General features: G+C 34.1%; 1 protein-coding gene across 1 annotated transcript; it reads right to left on the bottom strand.

Moving 5' to 3' along the window:
• Nucleotides 1-6,264: 6,264 nt before the first annotated feature.
• LOC105771245 (protein SMAX1-LIKE 6) lies at nucleotides 6,265-11,204 on the bottom strand. Its single transcript, XM_012592661.2, has 3 exons — nucleotides 9,832-11,204; nucleotides 8,857-9,100; nucleotides 6,265-8,447 (listed from the first exon to the last, which is right to left on the bottom strand). The coding sequence occupies exons 1-3, from the start codon at nucleotides 11,079-11,081 to the stop codon at nucleotides 6,576-6,578; spliced, it is 3,366 nt and encodes a 1,121-aa protein (XP_012448115.1). The 5' UTR covers nucleotides 11,082-11,204; the 3' UTR covers nucleotides 6,265-6,575.
• Between the last annotated feature and the right edge of the window lie 8,442 nt (nucleotides 11,205-19,646).

Genomic DNA, 19,646 nt, shown 5'->3' with positions numbered 1-19,646 from the left:
ACTGTGCACAATGCTCTAATAAGATTGACGCTACAACCGTATAGCTAAAACAATGCCTCAAGTACCAATGATGCACCCCGAAGCAAATAGTAAAACCTAATTTAATTCCAGAAACAATGAGTGTAGCAACATGACATCTATAAAGCTGAGATCTGTATCAACAGGCTCCCATGATCCAACAAAAAATTGTAACTGTAACAGATATAATAATCCCAAGTCAATGTATTCTTTGCAGATAGACCATATATGATAAGATAGATAATAAGAACAATAAGAAAGCTAATATAAAGAAATCCAATATGTAAGGTTCTACTAAAATTTCAAGAATATAACCCATATTGATTGATAAAGAGATCAATGATTCTCTAAAGAAAATCCAGAAGAAGAATATCACTCATACGCACTGGAACCAGCTGTGACATAAACACCATAAATTTTATATACATAAAGCAGAGCAACAACCAGTAGAAGTAGAAAAATAACGACACTTAAATTTTTCCATAGAGTCCTCTATCAAAACATAATTGAATAGAAAGCCAAAAATAGGGCAATGTCTATCATTAATCAGTTAGACTAACAATACCTTTGTTTACCATCATGACTATCCAACGTCCCCCACACAATAAGAATCACATCTAATGATAAACAATTGCATATATCTCTAAGGATAAAAGAACATATAGAATACCCAGAGGAGATCGTTGTAAGATACTCGGCCATAACAGCTGCATTTAGATATATTTACAATTTGAACACTATCCCACTGACTACTAAAGTCATCAATGATCCCACATTATCTCGTTCCACTAAAGAAATCAGTTTTGAAGAAATCCCGGCTAACCTGTTCTTTAGATACCTTAGCAGTTAAAGTTGATTACCGGTGAATAATTTCTTTTTTTAACAGTAACGTTACATATCCCAAATACTCTTCAGAAAATTCTTCTGTCTCATCTATAACTCTTGGTATTTACTAACCAACTCTCGGTTCTAACCATAATATTACTCAATTAACTACTGAGCTCTTTGATTCCCCTTTAGCAGACTTAAACAACATAAATCTTGTGTAAATTCCATTGTATAAGACTTTGAGGGTGAGAGGGGAGGAAGTCGTAAAGCCACAAATTTTAACTATCATATAACACATATCAAACATAACGTTCATTATCAATATAACATTATGAACCTCTACTCTAACCTTTATGAGTTCCTCCTCATCATTAGCAACTTTTTAATCAAATACTTGAGTATCGCTTTTAGCATCATTGGAATTAGCTTGGTTGGAAGACATCTCTACCTATATGTAAAACAAATCCCATCAAAGTCAGGATACATCACACTATCACAGGTTATATAATTATATGCATTTTTAGACTCATACATGCTACGTTCAATCCAAGAACCGACTAAACCGTAGCTCTAATACCACTAAATGTAACACCCCTATCCCATATCCGTCGTTGGACTAGGGTTACGGGGCATTACCGTACAAACAAAAAATTAAACATACATTTCAAACATCATTAAAAACATATTAAAAGTGCATTCATTCATATACATATTGTCCCTTAATCGAGCCCTCGAGGCCTTTGAAACATCTTAGAAATAATTCAGGATCAAATTGAAAATATTAGGAAAGTTCAAGAAAAAGTTAGAAAATTTTGACTGCATGGGTCACACAGCCGTGTGCCTCACACGACTGAGACACACGCCCTTATCTTAGGCAGTGTAACCTTCAAACTAGGGAAAAATGACCGTGTCCCAGCCCACGTCCTTACCTGAGTAACTCCCTGAATAGGGTCACACAGCCGTATGCCAGGCCGTGTAACTCTCAAAATAACCCCACACGCCCTTGTGCCAAGCCGTGTGTTAGGCTGTGTAACTGCCTGACTTGCATGTAATAAAATCTACAGGGGACACATAACCGTGTCGCCAGGTTGTGTGTCACACACGACAGAGTAACACACTCGTGTCTCAGGACGTCTAGACATGAAATTTCCCAAAACCAAGTCATTTCCAACACCAACTCATGCATCCACCTAAAGACCTTTAGTGCACATTATCAAAGCATCAAAACCTTACCAAAACATACATACAATGACCAATTCAATGGTCTCAAATCAATCAACCAACATGCCAATCAAGGCACCATAAATGTAAACATTTAAACTTACCTAAACATGCATTTATTTGATCACATTTCCATCATCAAACATAATTCAACTTCTAGCAAATCATACCACAAATATGACCATTACCATTCCATTACAAAACATGTCATTTGAGCCTTTCAAAACATGCAACATGATATAGTCACAATGACACAAACTAACAAGGCATCAAATGTACCAACATAGTTAACTTACAGAATGTATACTTACCAAATCACCTTCAAACCATTTTCAAACATAATACCTAGTTCAATTATGAACTAAAACATGTCATAAGTAACCATTTTCAAACTATCATCAACATGCCAAGTGAATCATATCAACAAGCACTTTAAAGTAATCAACATCACATAATTTAGTAAGGTATCAAAGTGTACCAAACCAACATAGCTTTTCAAGGCTTACACATGCCAAAACATCATTAACACATGCACTAAAGTACCATTACTAATCATCTTATACATGCCATTATAAACCCTAACCAAATTACTCGAAACCTACTGAATTGTCCACTGGATAGTGTGATAGATCTCCGACGAACTTCCAATCAATTGAGCTTCTGATAAATTGTAAAGTAAAGGAAAATAACTACGTAAATAATGAATGCTTAGTAAGCTCGTATAAACTTTAAACGTAACTTATCATAGATTCAACATGATTCAACACCAATACTCTAAACTTAGTATAAGCCTATTAAACACCATCCAACTCCCAATTGAGTAGATTCATCAACATCACATATAATTTCAATTATAACAAAATATGATTGTATAAGACATATTACATAATAACCAACCTTTTCATAAGGTTATGAACCATTCCATTTACTTACTTACCATTCCATTTCAATTGTTTAACTTAAGCCTAAACAATATCATCAACTCATAAGTTAGTACATTTATACATGATTCAAATGAATTCATCCATAACAAGTAATTTATACTTGCATCCACATCATTTGGATCACATTCCTTTTCATAAGTTCATAATACATTCCATTTGAACACCTACCATTTCATTTCCTTTTCATACCAGTTAAACCATCTAGAATTACATCGGATACTTAGGAAAGCTCATACGAAGTGTGCCTTTACATATAACCGTAACATTTTCTTTACATGAATGCTCACACGAGTTGTGAAATGGGCATGCTCACACAAGCTATGGGTTAAAATGTAAGCTACACGATGCTGCTCACACGAGCTGTGGAGAATCCGCAACAAATTCAAGACCTCAGCCATCAGTAGGACATTCAAGACCAGGACCCGAAACATGAAATCCCTAATGACATGTCATTCGTATCTTAGGAATCCCTAAGGTTTGACTAGGATTCAATATCCGTCAATTTGTCATAGCGTTGATACATTTATATTTTAGTTTATTCACATCAAGTAACGTAATAAATATCTAATTTAAACAACATCTAAATTATTACAGTTCATACGAACTTACCTGACTAAATTACTGAAATGTCAAAGTATAGGGGCTATTTGGAAATTTTCTCTCCTCGATTTTCCACTCTATTTTATCTAAATTAATTATTTCATTTAATTTATTAATTCAAAAACAGGTTGTTACAAACCCAGACTGTGTGCAAAGGTCGTGTGGCTCACGCGACTGTGTGACATCGACAGTGAGTTTTTTGGCTTTCTATCATTCGTTGTTTTTACGAGATTAAGTCACAAACCTGAACGTTTCTGATAAATGACAATCCGACACACTTCTAAACCTTAAAACCAGCATTTCGAATGGACTAATTTGCAACGATATATGAAATTCAATCACTAATTCTATCGCCAACACTAAGCATTCAATCTTAATCACAAAGAACCAGCCCCTACAAGGCATTTGATTACTTACCCAAAGAATAAACAGTCCTTAAATTCTCAATTTTCCAGAGATACACCATCTCCTAAACCTCGCCTAATCAGAAACAACAGTTTTATGATCAGTACACAATTTATCGCCCATCCCACACATCCATCAACCTCCCTTGAGAAACTAAAATCAAAATGAAAATAATAAAACAATTGTCCCCTGAGAAGAGCAAACATGGCGCTTACAAAGTGATGTACCTATGACCCTAAAAACACCCAAATTTCGCTTGGCTAGAACCGAACAAGCAAGAAAAACAACACAGGTCCAACGTAGTAACAAAGTAGACGAAAAAAGAAGCGGCAACAGAAGAATCAAAAGGGATTAACTCGCAAATCACAAAAGTGCACGTGAAAAAGATGGAAAAGCAAAAGAATTAATAGAAAGAAAAATTCCCAGGAATAAACTAACGTAAAGGAAAAAGTGGAGAAAGTGAGAAAATGGGGAAAGTGAAAAGAAACGTCAAAAATCTAGGAGAATATTTAGGAGTTGAATTTTAAAATAAAATAAAATATCCTAACCTATCAAATTTCTAGAATTGACCACATAGCGACACAGACAAAGAATAGCAAAATATTTTCTCTTTACACACACAGGGACTTGAACACAAGACCAAAGGACAAATTAAAGCCTTACCTCTAAACCAGCAGACTCATTCTATCATTAATTGAGCGAAAATAATATATAAGCCAGACGTTCAAGGATGGGGTTAGGACAAAAATAAAAAAAAAATTTAAGGGAAAATATTCAAACTTAGAACCTCACACTCACAAGCACAACACATATCCATTGAACCAAATTACCTCACTTGACATAATTTTCACAATCTTAACTAAAAATCAGGACGTGATTACTCTTGGTTTCATTAACCCAATTTCTACTAACCCGGTTTTTTTTTTTTTGATGTGACAAATTCAATATGAAAATAAATGTACATATTCATTTCTTTAAATGTATACAATTGAATCAAAATCAAGGTTTCATTTATATATATGAACTACAATTCAAGTTTCATATGTATAATTGCACCAAATCAAAGTTCATGTATCAAATTGCACATTGAAACAAAGTTAATGTATAAAATTATTATTTATCCCTAAGTAAAAAAAAGAATATTTGAAGAAAGAAAATGGGAGGAACGGGAAAATAGAAAAAATATTAGAATATGAATTATAAATTAGTTCAATATTTTATAATTTTTATCAAAATATTAATTTAACTTATAATAAAATTATTAATTACTTTTATTATTTATGAGAAAGAAAAATAATAAAAGAAAAAGAAAAAGGAAATATGAACAGAAAAATGTGGCAGTGAGATTGTGATACATGTCACCAATTGACATCTATCAGAAAAATTGAGTAAATGTTTGATGCAATGACTTGATTGGAACAATGCTAATAATTTGAATAAGACCAATTTAGAATTTGAATTATAATTTGAAGATATTCAATGCTATTAACTCTTTATTCTAAAGCTAATAGTTTTGGTTTCATTCATGAGTAGAGATAGAAACCGTGAGATGCTGAATGTGAGTACTTCGTTGGATGTGGCAATTACTAGTGAAGATGATAAAGATAAAAGGGGCAATTAATGGAGTTAATGATATGGGAGATGATGGCGTGTTTGACCCAAAGCATTGTCGGGTTGAGGATCCATATAGAGTGCAGATATTGTTGTTATGTCATTGGACTTAGTGACTTAGCTACATCACCCTGGCCACCATGGAAATTAAGGCATATGAAAAATGTTTCATAGGAAACCCTTTTCTATTGAACTTAACTGTGTTTATTAGACAGGAAGGGAGTTAGTTGGGAGGACTAGGAAGCCTTACACCACTTGATGGTGACTAGGGATGGATCAATAACATCCACCATGACATTGGAACTCATGTTACGCCATTCATCATGTTTTCCCACACTATCACTTGATTGAAGCCGTGAGTCTGTAGATATGTTGCTTTCAGCGTCTGGAACCACTCACTGAGCTTGTGCATGTTGTAGGGTGGAAGATGATCATCAAGCAAAGGTGTAAATATGGAAAGAAAAGCGAATGTTCCATTCACCAGTTTTGTCACTTTCAACTTTCTTTTTACTTGGTTGTTGATGATGATAATAATAATAATAATAATAATAATAATAATAAAAGATCATGGACTAGAAACCATCCAACTCTTTCAGGGTGGGGTACAAATTCGCAAGTCGAGCCAAATTTGACAAGATATTTGAACATTCACCATACTCCTTCAATTCTTTTGCAAATTAACTTTGGTTATACATAAGCAATCAAACCAAGCAAAATACTAAAAGTCTTTCTGTTTTTCTTTCTTTTGTTGTGAAGAATAGACATATCACACTAACACCTCACTACAGATTTGATTATACATGGTAGAATACACGACCTAAGCTGGAAGACGAGAAGATGCCCCCAAATTTTATGGGATTATGAAGCTGAACATACTTCGCAAGATGCTAAATCCTTATACAACACCTTCCCTAAACTACCAGATTAGGCTTTTGAAAAAGAAAGTTATTAATTGAGAACAACTTTGGGGGGAACACAAACTCCTAGTCCTTGTGTTTGCTCCTCAGAAGTAAGAGCATCGTAGGGAACAAGTTTCACGACGGTGTGAGCATTGAACTTGTACTTTTCCTTAACTTCTGCGAATCCCTTGCTAAGAACTTGTTCCACCCAATCCCTCACCACCCTTTTCTCATCAGATACATATGCAACTGCTACTAGTTGTTCCATAGCTTTCGACTCTATCTCTAGCAAACACCCTGCACCTATAGACTTGCAGAAACTCTGGTTAATGTCGTCCCATAATTCTTCTGCAAGTGCATCAAAATCAAATGGCTTGAATACCACATTTTTTACAGATTGACCAAAGAAATCTTGCAACCAATGCATGGGGCTCTCATCAACCCAGTCATTGTCAACAGTTGCATCATCAGTGTCCTGCACTTCACTTTCTTCAGCCGGAATGTTCAAATCTAGATTCAAAGATGATGTTCGGTTAGCCCGTTTGGTAATTTCCATCATCTCATGCTGCTCCAGAGTTTCATGGGAGCCAATCAGCTTTCTTTTATTCAAAAAACCCTGCTTTGAGATGCTTTTTCTAGTTGTAACAGGTAACTTCAAGTCTTGGCCAATTATGTTGTCGTCATGCTTGATCACAATCTGCAGTGGCCATCCCTTGGCTCCCAATATTTTATCCTCAGATGTGTGCTGTTTATGACAAACAACTTGAGTTTCCTTAGCTAATGTCGAAGTTGTCACGAATATCGCATTGCTGGTGCTGACTTCTCTTCCATGTGAGTCTGAGAACTTGCCAATTCGGATAGCTTGGCACAAGCAGCTCTGAACCTGAATATCAGCTTTATCCACATTTTCAAGGAAGACAACTGACAAGGGCTTTTTGCTTAACTCCTCAGCAATATAGTCAACCACAGTCTTTCCTCTGAACCTTAAATCATAATTCACTTCCTGGGAATTGAAGAGCAACTGTGTATGCATCAACCCCCCATCTTGGCAACTTAGATCCATACCGATGAAATTTTCTCTGCTTCCATAGACTACGTCTGCAAGTGCAAGAGCAATTTTTCTTTTACCACACCTATCAGGTCCACAGAAATTCAACCATATATCACCTCTTTGACTGGCTCCATGACATTTTTCAGTTCGTGCACGCCCGTTGGCCACTGTTTGGCAAATAACACTTGCAGCTTCATGTTGCCATCCAACTCTTTTGGTGACAGCTGTAAAAAGCTTCTTGAAATTGCTTGGATTAAGCTTTCCACAAAATTCAGGAGAGAAAGTGGAAGAGGACTGAGAAGGATGGCCAGAGATGTTTCCATTATTAGCATCAACATTTGCAGGAAGGCAACCTGGGAAGTCCTCCGCAAGCCCTGCATGGTTCTGATTTGAAGGTTTCATCAATGTGTTGCTTGAAGAAACGGAGCATAAACCCAACCCCAAATCAGTTGTCACAGAAGTCACAGATGTAGGAGAGGCTTGACTAACGTCACCCCCACTTGAATTGGACAAACTGCAAGGAGATATGGGTTCAATCGCTTCAAAAACACCTACTTTGGAAGGCTTTTCCCATAGCTTGTGCAGGACACTTCCATTTCTAGTCTTGGATACTATAGAGGAAGGATTCTCTGATAGTGATGTAGACATCTTTTCATCGGGCAGTGCATTTCTGTTGTCATTACTATGACCAAGAGCATTTTCTTTCTTGTCTTGCACGAAATGAAAGCCCATAACAGTCGGGAATGAAGGACTTCCTTCATAAGTTTTTGACTCAGGGCCAGGATGAGTGTGATGAAGGCGCTGGCAAATATTGTCCCACTTCTTTTGCAGTCCTGCTACCATAGTGTTTAAAAACTGCCCATCTTTGGTCTGCACTGAAGAGAGACAAACTTGTTTTCACATAAATTTCATAAATTATCCAAACTAAACCGATTAAGATTTGGAGAAAAGGGGCAGAGGCAGGGGCAGGGGCAGGGCCAGGGTTGGGTAGATTTAGTGAATAAAACATGGAAACCCTTGATCAACACAACAGATCTGGTGAACAACAGACATTTTAAAACCGGTATAAGTGTATGCTGTGGGTGCATGCAAATGGTTTCCACCTTTTGAGATTGGCAGCAAATGAATCAGTTTAGGAATATACTTGAGTTGTAATAATAGGGATTGAAAGTTGAAACCGATGGTTCTCTTAATACTCCGGGTCCCCACCACAGATATTTGAAACAAATGAATATGAACACAAAATAAGCACGTGAAGCATAGACGAACGGACACACACCTTCAAATCTAATCCCTTGTTTGCACCAAGCTCTGTCATCTGCAACCAAGTAGGCAAAGTAGATTGGCACTGATCTGCCACGGAAACATTGAAACCTCCCTTTGAAATTGCAATTACTTCCTGTTCACACTTCTCATTGCATAGATGACAGCGGGGTAAATGTTGATACGAGCTGCTTAAGGACCCCTTTGACTCGGAAGGTGTAGCAAAGAACCCACCAAATGGAACAAATGACTCCATTAAGCTGTAGTTACATAAACTATGAGATCAGGTCGGATTAAATACGAAGACAGCCATGGAAATCAAAGGAACCAATAAACGCAAAGGAAAAAAAAGTGATGCTGCATAACAACAAAAAGAATGAAACAGATAAAGTGGATACCAACATTCCACTACTATAGCATTCAACACCTTAAATAAATTTAAAATTATAAAAGTATCAGCTAGGCCTATGTAAGTGTTTCATCCAATAACCATGCACTAACCAAATAATCACCCTTTATGAAACGCTTAATTACCCACTGCAAACAACTTAATATCTTTAAAATCATTTTAAACTCTTACTATTATTATTATTATTATTATTATTATTATTTAAATTCAAAAATGTTAACACAGCAACAACGTAGCAGTGCTTTAAGTTGCAAATTCAGCTTAAATCACAAATCACGTCCCCTCTAAATCCCAGGTTTCACCATGGTGAATATTTTACCCCAACCAGTGCAACTCTGGCAAAGGTTATGACTTAAAAGAGTTACACAACGAAGCATCAGCTTTAAATCAAGATTACCTAATCCTTAAATCCCTCAAACTCCACCGTAGGACAAATAAAGAGCTCTCTAAACACAACATAAGTATACTTGACCAAAATAAATTAGTTAAAAGCATTCAGAATAACGACCAAACATATCATGCCAACATAAAAGATAGTATAAAATAAAATATCCAAGAAAATTGATAATTCAATTTACATACCTGGACTTGGGATAAGACTGAGCCAATGAATTCCTAACCGAAGTTATAGGCAAAATCTGCAAATCCCAGTCTTTTTCAACTGAAGGAAACCTACTTAGAAACCTCAAATATGTCTGGTAACTTGTTGCAGCTCCCAGCAACCAGAGTTTCCCTCCATAAACTTGTAATAACCTCGTTAACTGTCCAACTACATAACTAATCCCATCTTCATGCACAACCTTGTCGTCATCATCATCATCATCATCATCATCATCATCTTTTTCACTCTTGTCACTGACAAGATTTTTCAGATCCCCATAATTCACCACCAACCCGGATCCGGATCCTTCAATTTCCCGACCCATTTCTTCAAATTTTAAATCCATCTCCCCTTTATTAAAGCCTTGATTAGTAGTACACTTGGAAATATAATTTTGGATGCGAATTATGTTTAACCCCGAAATTCCTTTAACCAATAAGCCATCTTTCTTTTGGTCCAAACAATCCGTGAAATTGGCGAGTGCATCGTTTGCACATACACCAACAAGTAGTGGATTCCTCCTTCGCGCCAAAACTTCTCCTACTCTCCTACAGTTTTCTTCTCCTCCATAAAAAGATGCAAAACCCGGGAACGGGAAACTGAAGCCGCCATGACATGGAAACCTGGTGTTTTCATAACCCGGATCCGAATTTTCTAGATTGCAAAGAAAAACCGGTGGGCCACGTGGTCGAGAGTATCTTAGGAGATTAGGGAGGGGGCGGATGATTGCCAGCTTGATTTCGGAGCTCCGAAATCCCGCCTCGCCGAAGACCCGACTAACAACAGGGTCATCCAGGATGGATAACATCAAGTGTTGGAGCTCCACTTTGACGCACGAGATACTGGAAGGATTTTGCTGCGACATATCCCGATAAAGGTGGAAATTTTCGGGCTGCCTTCGCTGGTTCGCCTGAGACCGCTTTATCGCGGCCATGAGCGAGTTGGAGACGGGCGGGTCGTTGCTGAGTTGACTCGAGGGGACTCGGTCCAATGACACGCTAAGGCAAAGCTCCAACGCTTTGAATTGGAGGCGAGGGGAGTAAGCCGCGTTACGAGCACGTGCACAGGCGTCACGTAACGGGGACGAAGGGAGAGATAGAAGAGCAGAAACGGCATGGAGCGAGGTCGTTTGCGCGTGTCCCCTCCGTCGCGCGACTCTCACCGCCTCGTCTAGCGCGTGAGCTGCCTCTGGCGTTAAGCATTGCCGCGCTACACTTACCGGCGTAGGCATCGCCGGGTATCATAAAAAGCCAAAAACTTTTTTTTTTCTTGATTAAAAAAGGAAAAAAAGGAGGAGGTAAACTAAAAATATATATTTGTTTGTTTATCAGAAGTGCAAGGGAGAGATTTTTTTTATAAAAGAAAAAGGGGCTTTTATGGAGGACAATAGTATATAAGTGCGGGGATAATTAATTAATTAATTATTTTCCCTCTAAAGGGGAACTGTTGGCTGTCTAAGTCGGGGTTAGTGGGGTCCACTGCGGAGGAGATCATTTGGAACGACAGGTGGTGAATTTAGATTCTCTACTATATACACAAAGGGATTTCCTTTTTCTCTTTTATGCGTATATGCTCCTCTCTACAAATATGATTTCTTTCAATTTTAATTAATATTTTTTATGGCAAAATAACCACTATAGGCCGATTTTTTAAAAAAAAAATTAGGGTTTTGGTTCGGTTTTTATTTTAATTAGGGATATACGTCAATTTTGTTGAAAAGCACGCTTAGTTGGTCGCGCTTTGTCAAATCCCAATCGGTTTTTTTAACGTTGTCGCCAACGGTAAAAAAAGTTTAAAACCCTAACGGTAACTTTTTTTACCCTTTAAATACCCCTCATATTTTATTTTTCATTCACATTCTTCTCTCAACTCTCTCAATCCTCTCAAACCCTTTCAAGTCTCTCAACTCTCTTCTTTTTAATAATTTTCGATATTTTTAATTAAAAATTTTATTTTTTTAAAATTATCTCATTTTTATTCTTTTAAACTGATTTCTCACGAATGGCCGCCTCCCTAATCCACTTTGACGACAGGCATATTTTCGTTGCCTAATTAGTAATGGTAAGACCGAAATTTAAATTTCATTAATTTCAATAATGTTAAATTTATTTTTTTATAATTATAATTTTTTGTGTGTAAATAAGCGGATGATCATGTTTTGGATAGTTTCATCCATAATATGGGAAAGCGTGCGATTCCTGAAATTTGTGGCCACTTGTAAACGGTTTGATTCTTACATGCGTCTAGCATGTCTGGGGACTACAAACTCGATTTGCAACTAATTAGTGCATTAGTGGAAAGATGGAGGCCCGAAACACACACTTTCCACCTTCGATGCGGCGAGTGTACAATCACACTCGAAAACATAGCACTACAACTTGGTCTGCCAATGGATAGTCCAGTCATCACAGGATCTGGGATCATTTCGAACAAAGTGACCCTCTGCCAATCACTGTTGGGGAAGGTCCCGGACAAGTTCGAAGGTGGTCGGATATCGATGAACTAGTTGAAGGATAATTTTAACGAGCTCCCTAAAGACCCGAAAGATCGAACGAAGGAGGTGATACAACAATACACCTGAGCATGCATTTTGAGGTTAATTAGGGGCATTTTAATGCCCAACAAATCTCAAAATTTGGTACATGTAAGGTGGCTACTACATCTAGTGGACTTCAATGATTGCGTGAAACTAAGTTAGGGATCTACCGTATTGTCCACGTTATATCGGGAGATGTGTCAAGCCACGAACCCAAGGTCGGCATCGATCAGTGGTTGTCTGCTCCTATTGTAGTCATGGGCCTAGTGGAGACTACCGTTTCTACGTCTCAATGTGACCGACCTATATATGTTCCCATTGGTGACAAGGTAAACATCATTTATTAACAAATACGTTGTTTGAACAATAATTTTTATTATTATATGTTTCAACTAACATATCGCTTGTATAGGTGGAACCATGGGCTGAGCTACATGGGACTGCCTAAGGTAATTAAAGATATTAGGAACTATTCTTTCGAACCTATATTAATTATGTAATTATTTGTGAAAAAGAAATTCATAAATAACGATAATTACAATTTTGCTTATCAGTTTGAATGGATGTCGTATGCCGACATCTATGTCATATCCTGCATCTAGCTGAAAGTGTTGCGCAATCAGCAGATGTGGGATGCGAAAGTGCCGTTGGTAGTGTACGCAACAGTGGAAATGCACAAAATAAATAGGGTGTTGTGGCAGTTCGGGTGGAGGCAACGAATTTCGCCGCCACCGCAATATTTGAAGGATCTGCACAAGGTGGACATACGGGGGAAGGACAACATCGACTGGTCGATGCGGTACGAGGAGCACATCAAGGCGTGGGATCGTAGGATGCAATCCATACTCGTTCGCGAACAATTTTTCTCAGCAGACACGACGACAGTTGATGATTACTTGGCATGGTTCAGAAATGTAAGTGTGCTGAGGCGCGTTATCACATCCCCGACCCCTCAAAACTACCTAAGAATTTCTGTCGAAAGCCTTGAACACTTTCAAAATACTCTAAACCCTAAATAAAAACCCTAATAAAAACCCTAACCCTAGTAAAGTAAAAACCCTAACCCTAAGAGAGAGAACAGGAAAGCACATCCCAGTAAAATTGGCCTATATCTCTAATTAAAAATAAAATCGACCCAAAACCCTATTTTTAAAAAAAATTGGCCTATAGGCCTTATTTTTCCCTTTTTTATAGTTAAAATGATAAAATAAAATTGTTAAAATTTATAATGTTTTAAGTTGTGTATTTTTTAATCTCAAAATAATATAATTTTTTTTAAAATATACTTCAATTATTATCAAACTAAATCAACATCATATTAATTTGTCAAGCCAATTCAATTAAGGAAATACAAGTATTCAATAGTAATCTCACATACAAAAGTCTGAAATTGATAATATACGGAGAAAATAAGAAATATGAAGTATGAAACATAAGAAGAAATCGTGATTTTAAAATATCCTCTAATTATAAAAATTATTTGGATAAAATTTGAATTTTAATTGAATTATTATAGTAGGAAATTATTAAAATATTTTTATTTTTAAAAAGTAATAAATAAATATTAAAATGAAAGTATATTTTTTATTTTTAAGTAAAATTTTAAACAATTTTAAATTTTAACTAACCATTTCAACCAATATCTTATTTGGTGTTAATCTACATATTATAAATCCTATCAAACATATCGGTCGAAAATCACAATTTAAAAAATAAATATGTGTTTAAAAATAATATATAATAAATAATGAAATTTATTGTTTTAAAACATTAGTCATAATAACACATGAAATATTTATGTTATTAAAATAAAAATAGATTAAATTATGAGTCAAATGAATTTTAAACACATAAATATATCAGATTAACAATATTAAATGCGCTACAATTGTTTATCATGGTATTGTCATCAATTGTGAGTTATTGTCGAGTTGTCTTGTGACACCAACTCAATTAACAACATTATTAATAAAATATCAAATGCACTACAATTGTTTATTATCGTGTGAATTAGTGTCGAGTTGCATTGTAACACAAACTCAGTAAACAACAGTATTAATACTAGAAATCTTATCACACTCGTATGCGTGTGGAAATCACATATTTAGAACACATATATGTTTAAAAATAACATACAATAACGATTAAATTGTGAGTAAAACGAAATTTAAGCATAAAGGCACATCAAATTAAGAGTACCAAATAAATATAGTTGTTTATTATTGTTTTGCCATTAATCCTAAGTTGGTGTTAAGTTAATTTGTGACATCAACTCAATCAACAACATTGTTAATACTAGAAATTCTATCACATGTGTATGCGTATGAAAACCACATATTTAAAATATAGGCGTGTGTTTAAAAGCAACATATAATAAACAAAGCAACAAATGGTTTGAAATTAATTAATCATAATAGCACATTAAATATGTATGATATTAAAATAAAATAAAATATAATTATAATTATAATTATGACGAAATTTAAACACATAAATACATCGATAAATAATACTAAATGGTATAGGTTGAGTGATATATTTAATGTTTTAGTAATTTAATTGGCGCGAGTTCAAATCTCATCCTAGGCATGTTTTAATTGGTTTTTGTTAAAGTGAAAAAAAATTAAAATGCCCTTGAATACTATAATTTTTTTTTAACTACGAAAGGACATTTCCATAATTTTCTAACTAAATTGGTACCCGGTTAACCCGTGACACCAACTCAGTCAAGTGTTTTATTAGTAGTATAGATATATTTACAATTTTAAAGAAATTTATATAACAAATAAACTTATTAAAGTTTCATATAAAATTAAGAATTGTTTTAGTTCAAATGACAAATGAAAAAGTTTTACATGTACGGTGTTCTTGATTCAAATCTCATTATGACAAATATTATTTTATTTTTATAAAAAATATAAAAAGGTAAAACGACCACATAGTTATATAACTTTGCAAATAAAATGAGTTTTGGTATTTCCCTAATTGAGTTGGAATCCAGGTTGATGGGTGACACCAACTTGGTAAAAAACTTTATAAATAGTATAGATATGCAACTAATGGAGAAAATAAATTATGCATATTAGAATAAAATGTATAAAATATATTAAAATAAAGTTTTGTTGAGTGGTAAATTTAAGGTTTTACCAATCTAATAGTTGGTATGAGTTTAAATCCCACCATATGCATATTTTTAATTTTATTGGTTTTTAAATGTAAGTATTAAAATACTCTCGAACAATGTAATTTATTTTAAGTATAGAAAGATATTTTCATAATTTCCCTACTCAAATTAGTGATCGTTAACTCGTAATACTAATTCAATAAAAATTTTATTAATAAAATTATTTACATTAAGTTCTTTTTTCACCGGTGTAATACTGATGCAAATTATTTTATAAACAATACGTTAACACAAATTTTCAATACTCTTTCTTAACAAAGTTTGTTGATAGTTTTTTTTCTTTTATATTTCCTTATTCAATTCAGTTCTACATTAAAATTTTTAGTTATATATAGTTTTATCAAAATAGTTATATTATTTTACAGATACATTGATGTGATTTTTAATACAAGATAAGATATTTAAAAAAAATTAAAAAGTTAATATTAGTCCTAATTGTCGCTTTTATTAATAAGAATTATATAAATTTTCAAAGAAATGGATGAAAATTATTAATTTTTGTATTTATTTTATGCTTTAAAGGTATTCTAAGTGTAAGTCTTTGTTAAAACAACGTGAAAGAAGCTTTCACCATTTCTTTTTATCTTTGGTGATCGAGAAAGTACATGTATGCTCAAAATCAAATGTAGGTAGGGTTTTTGTCTCAAAATAAAATAAAAATTATTTTATTAGTTTCTTAATTATTTGCAAGGTTTTGAGTTAATTTAATGGTAAAATTATTTTTCGGTTCTCCTAAAACCGAGATTTAATTATGTCCTCTCCAAAAATAAAGAGTTTATGGTTTAATCTCTTGGAAATTGTAAAATTTATATCAATACAATGACAAAATTATATTTTAACTCCCTCAAAATTTAAAATTCAAATCTCATTCCACCAAAAATTTTATAATTCAAATATCTCATGAGTGTAAATTAAAGGTTGGTTTTTTTACCAAAAATTATTTCAAGAATTTTGTATTTATACTAATATAAAATTGACTTATAATATATTAAGTTTGACACTTATGCGAGTTAAGATTAAGGTAAATTTTCATAATAAAACTCTAAACACATTAATTTGAGACCTAAAGCATTTTCTATTTCATTCTCAAAAGTTATCCTCTCAAGTATAATCCTAAACCTCTCAAAATTTAAGCTTATCACATTTTGAGATTTTATCATGTAAATGTTTTGTATTTTTCCATTGCTAATGTTATTAGTGTTATTACATATTTTAGATATTTTATGTTATGTTGGATGTCATTTTGGAACGTTAAAATTATTCCTATGATTAACCTTAAATGTGTTGTTAGTGTTATTAAATTTGTTAGTATTGCTCCTATTTCTAATAGCTTAACATTTTACAACTTTAATTCGCAAGATAATAGATTGATTTATTGCACAAGTCGATTATAATAGATCAATTACAATGACTAATATTGGGTCCAAATTGATATTTGTCAACAAAACAAGCGGTACCAGAAGTAGTGCCAAGATCAGTTCCAATTACTTCAGGAACAAGAAATGTAAAGTGCAAAAAACTAAACGAGACACAAGATGTTTACGCAATTTGGTTTCCTTACATCTGCGGGGTCTTGCCTAGAGAGAATATTCATTAACTTAGCACCTTCTACAACAAGTGAACTCAAGCGCTAACACTCACCAATTTAGACTTCTTACATTTGTACCTAAGATCTAAACATATCCCCTCTAAGTTTTTCCTTCGAAAACTTAGGTTCTTAAGCAAGTAACACATTTGATTATTACATAAATAATGCACTCTCAAATCATGTTCCTCACTGAACAAAATAAGTGCTCTCAACTTATACCACACCTACACAAGTTCGCATACTTTATATGAGTATGAACTTGCTAACATAATCAAATCTATATAATCAATTATCCCTCGAAATAAGTAAGACAAATATAATATAAATCTCAAAGATAAGTCTTCCATCAACTAAGGATATTTTCCTTTTAATAGACTTTATACGAAAAATGCCTTAACACTCTCGCTCTCTGGCAGATTTTTTAACAAAACAATATAGGAGAGTTGTAACACCCCCTAACTAGTATTCGTTGCCTGAATATGATTACGGAGCATTATCGAAGTTTACATTTCAAAACTATCAAATATATAAATCATTTACTTCACAACATCAATCATAGCAAATTCCATCAATAACATACATATTATCCCTTATACGAGCCCTCATGGCCCTAAAAATACATTAGAAACAAACCAGGACTAAATAGGAAACATATAGAATTTTTTGGGAAAAGATGAAAATTTTCAAACTGCAGGGGTCACACGGCCGTGTGGCCAGGCCATATGACTCATACGGCTGAGACACACACCCGTGTATTAGGCTGTGTGGGTATTCGAAGTAGGGACACACGACTATGTTCTAACCCGTGTCTGTGCCCGTGTAACTCTCTGAATTGGTTCACATGGCCAAGCCATACGCCCGTGTGCCAGGTCGTGTAATCCTCGAAATGTAACCTTTAAAAACCTACAGAGGACACACGGCCGTGTCATATGGCCGTGTGTCACACATGGCTGAAGCATATGCCCGTGTCTTAGGCCGTGTGGACAAAAAATAGGCCATTTCCAAGTCATTTTTCTCACCCAAAGCTTAGTCACTTATACAAGCCAAATGTACCTATTTTCATGCAACCAAATTACAACTAACACAAGCATATCCAAGCTAGATCATCATAATAAGTAACCATACAACCAATATGCCTAAAAGGCACCTCATTCACAACAACCAAACTTGACTAAACATTTGCTAAGTTTATCCATAAATTAATTAACGAATTGAACAAATTATATACTACATTTTCCATAATGTTCACATACCATTTTCATACTCACAAACACTAATATGACCATTCACACCAATCATCAATACCTTAGCAATTTGACTATATGCCAACCACACCCAAAGCTACCAAAACTAGCCATTTAACAACTCAATGCACTATCTAATTCCATACCAAATCAACATCTTATAGCATGCATTATATTCAACATTTCAACTACCATCATTTAAGTACTTAGATGCTAAAATAACAACTATTAAAATGCCATACATATTTGATAACATAACAACTATTTCATTACCCAAAATACCATATTTACAAGCCAAACATAATGGCTAATATCATCAAACAATGACACTTATACATGCGATTATAACCACTACCAAAGCATCAAAATCTACTGATAAAATCTCTAGATAGTGTGATAAATCTCCGACTAGCTTCCAAACCGATCGAGTTTTCGATAATCTGTAAAATAAGAGAAAGAAAATCATATAAGCAATGAATGCTTAGTAAGCTCGTATAAACTTTAAAATACAATAATCCATTTCAATAATCCCAAATGAATAGGTTCATTAACATTCCAAATAATTTCCGTTTATAACATAATATGGTCTCATAAGTTGAATTACATAACCATCACTCTTTTCTTAAAACGATGAACCATTTCCTTTACTTACTTACCAATCCATTTGCTTAGCATAAATTTAATTATGTTATTAACTCACGAATTAGTGTATTTATTCATGACATAAGTAAATTCACATATATCATAAGTAAATTTCCTTCCTTACGAATAAGTCATTTAACTTGACAATCCTTTTATTTCATCACATTACATCTCAACTATGCACTTATCATTTCATTACCTATTCTCACTCATTTCATTTGCATACACATAAAACATAAACATAAAATTAACTATAGCCACAAGTTAGTGCATTTAAACATGACCCTTTTAGAATTAACTTAATGATAAACCATTTCATAATAAATTACATACTTTGATTCTTACCACTTTTTCATGAACATAAGCATATTTCCATTTGGCCATTTACTATTTCAATGTATAACTTTAAAACTAACATAATATAATTCAACTACTAGCTTGGCACAAACCTAAGCATAATTAACAACACAAGTTAGTGATTAAACACACAACTTAGCAATATCATCATAGGGCAAGATAAGGTACATAAACATAGCATCACATAAATCATAATTTTCATAATCATGAATATTTATACTTTAATTATCAACAATTCATACCTT

Source organism: Gossypium raimondii, chromosome 5 (assembly GCF_025698545.1).
Source record: "Gossypium raimondii isolate GPD5lz chromosome 5, ASM2569854v1, whole genome shotgun sequence".
NCBI classification, from domain to species: domain Eukaryota; kingdom Viridiplantae; phylum Streptophyta; class Magnoliopsida; order Malvales; family Malvaceae; genus Gossypium; species Gossypium raimondii.
This window is presented reverse-complemented; position numbering and strand designations above follow the sequence as displayed.

Bases quoted from the DNA above. Each gene is read 5' to 3' on its own strand.
- LOC105771245 (XM_012592661.2), bottom strand. From the start codon at position 11,081: ATGCCTACGCCGGTAAGTGTAGCGCGGCAATGCTTAACGCCAGAGGCA. The intron at 9,101-9,831 runs GTATGTAAATTG...ATGTAACTACAG, and splicing joins CAGTCTTATCCCAAGTCCAG to CTTAATGGAGTCATTTGTTC. The intron at 8,448-8,856 runs GTGTGTGTCCGT...TCTTCAGTGCAG, and splicing joins ACAAGGGATTAGATTTGAAG to ACCAAAGATGGGCAGTTTTT.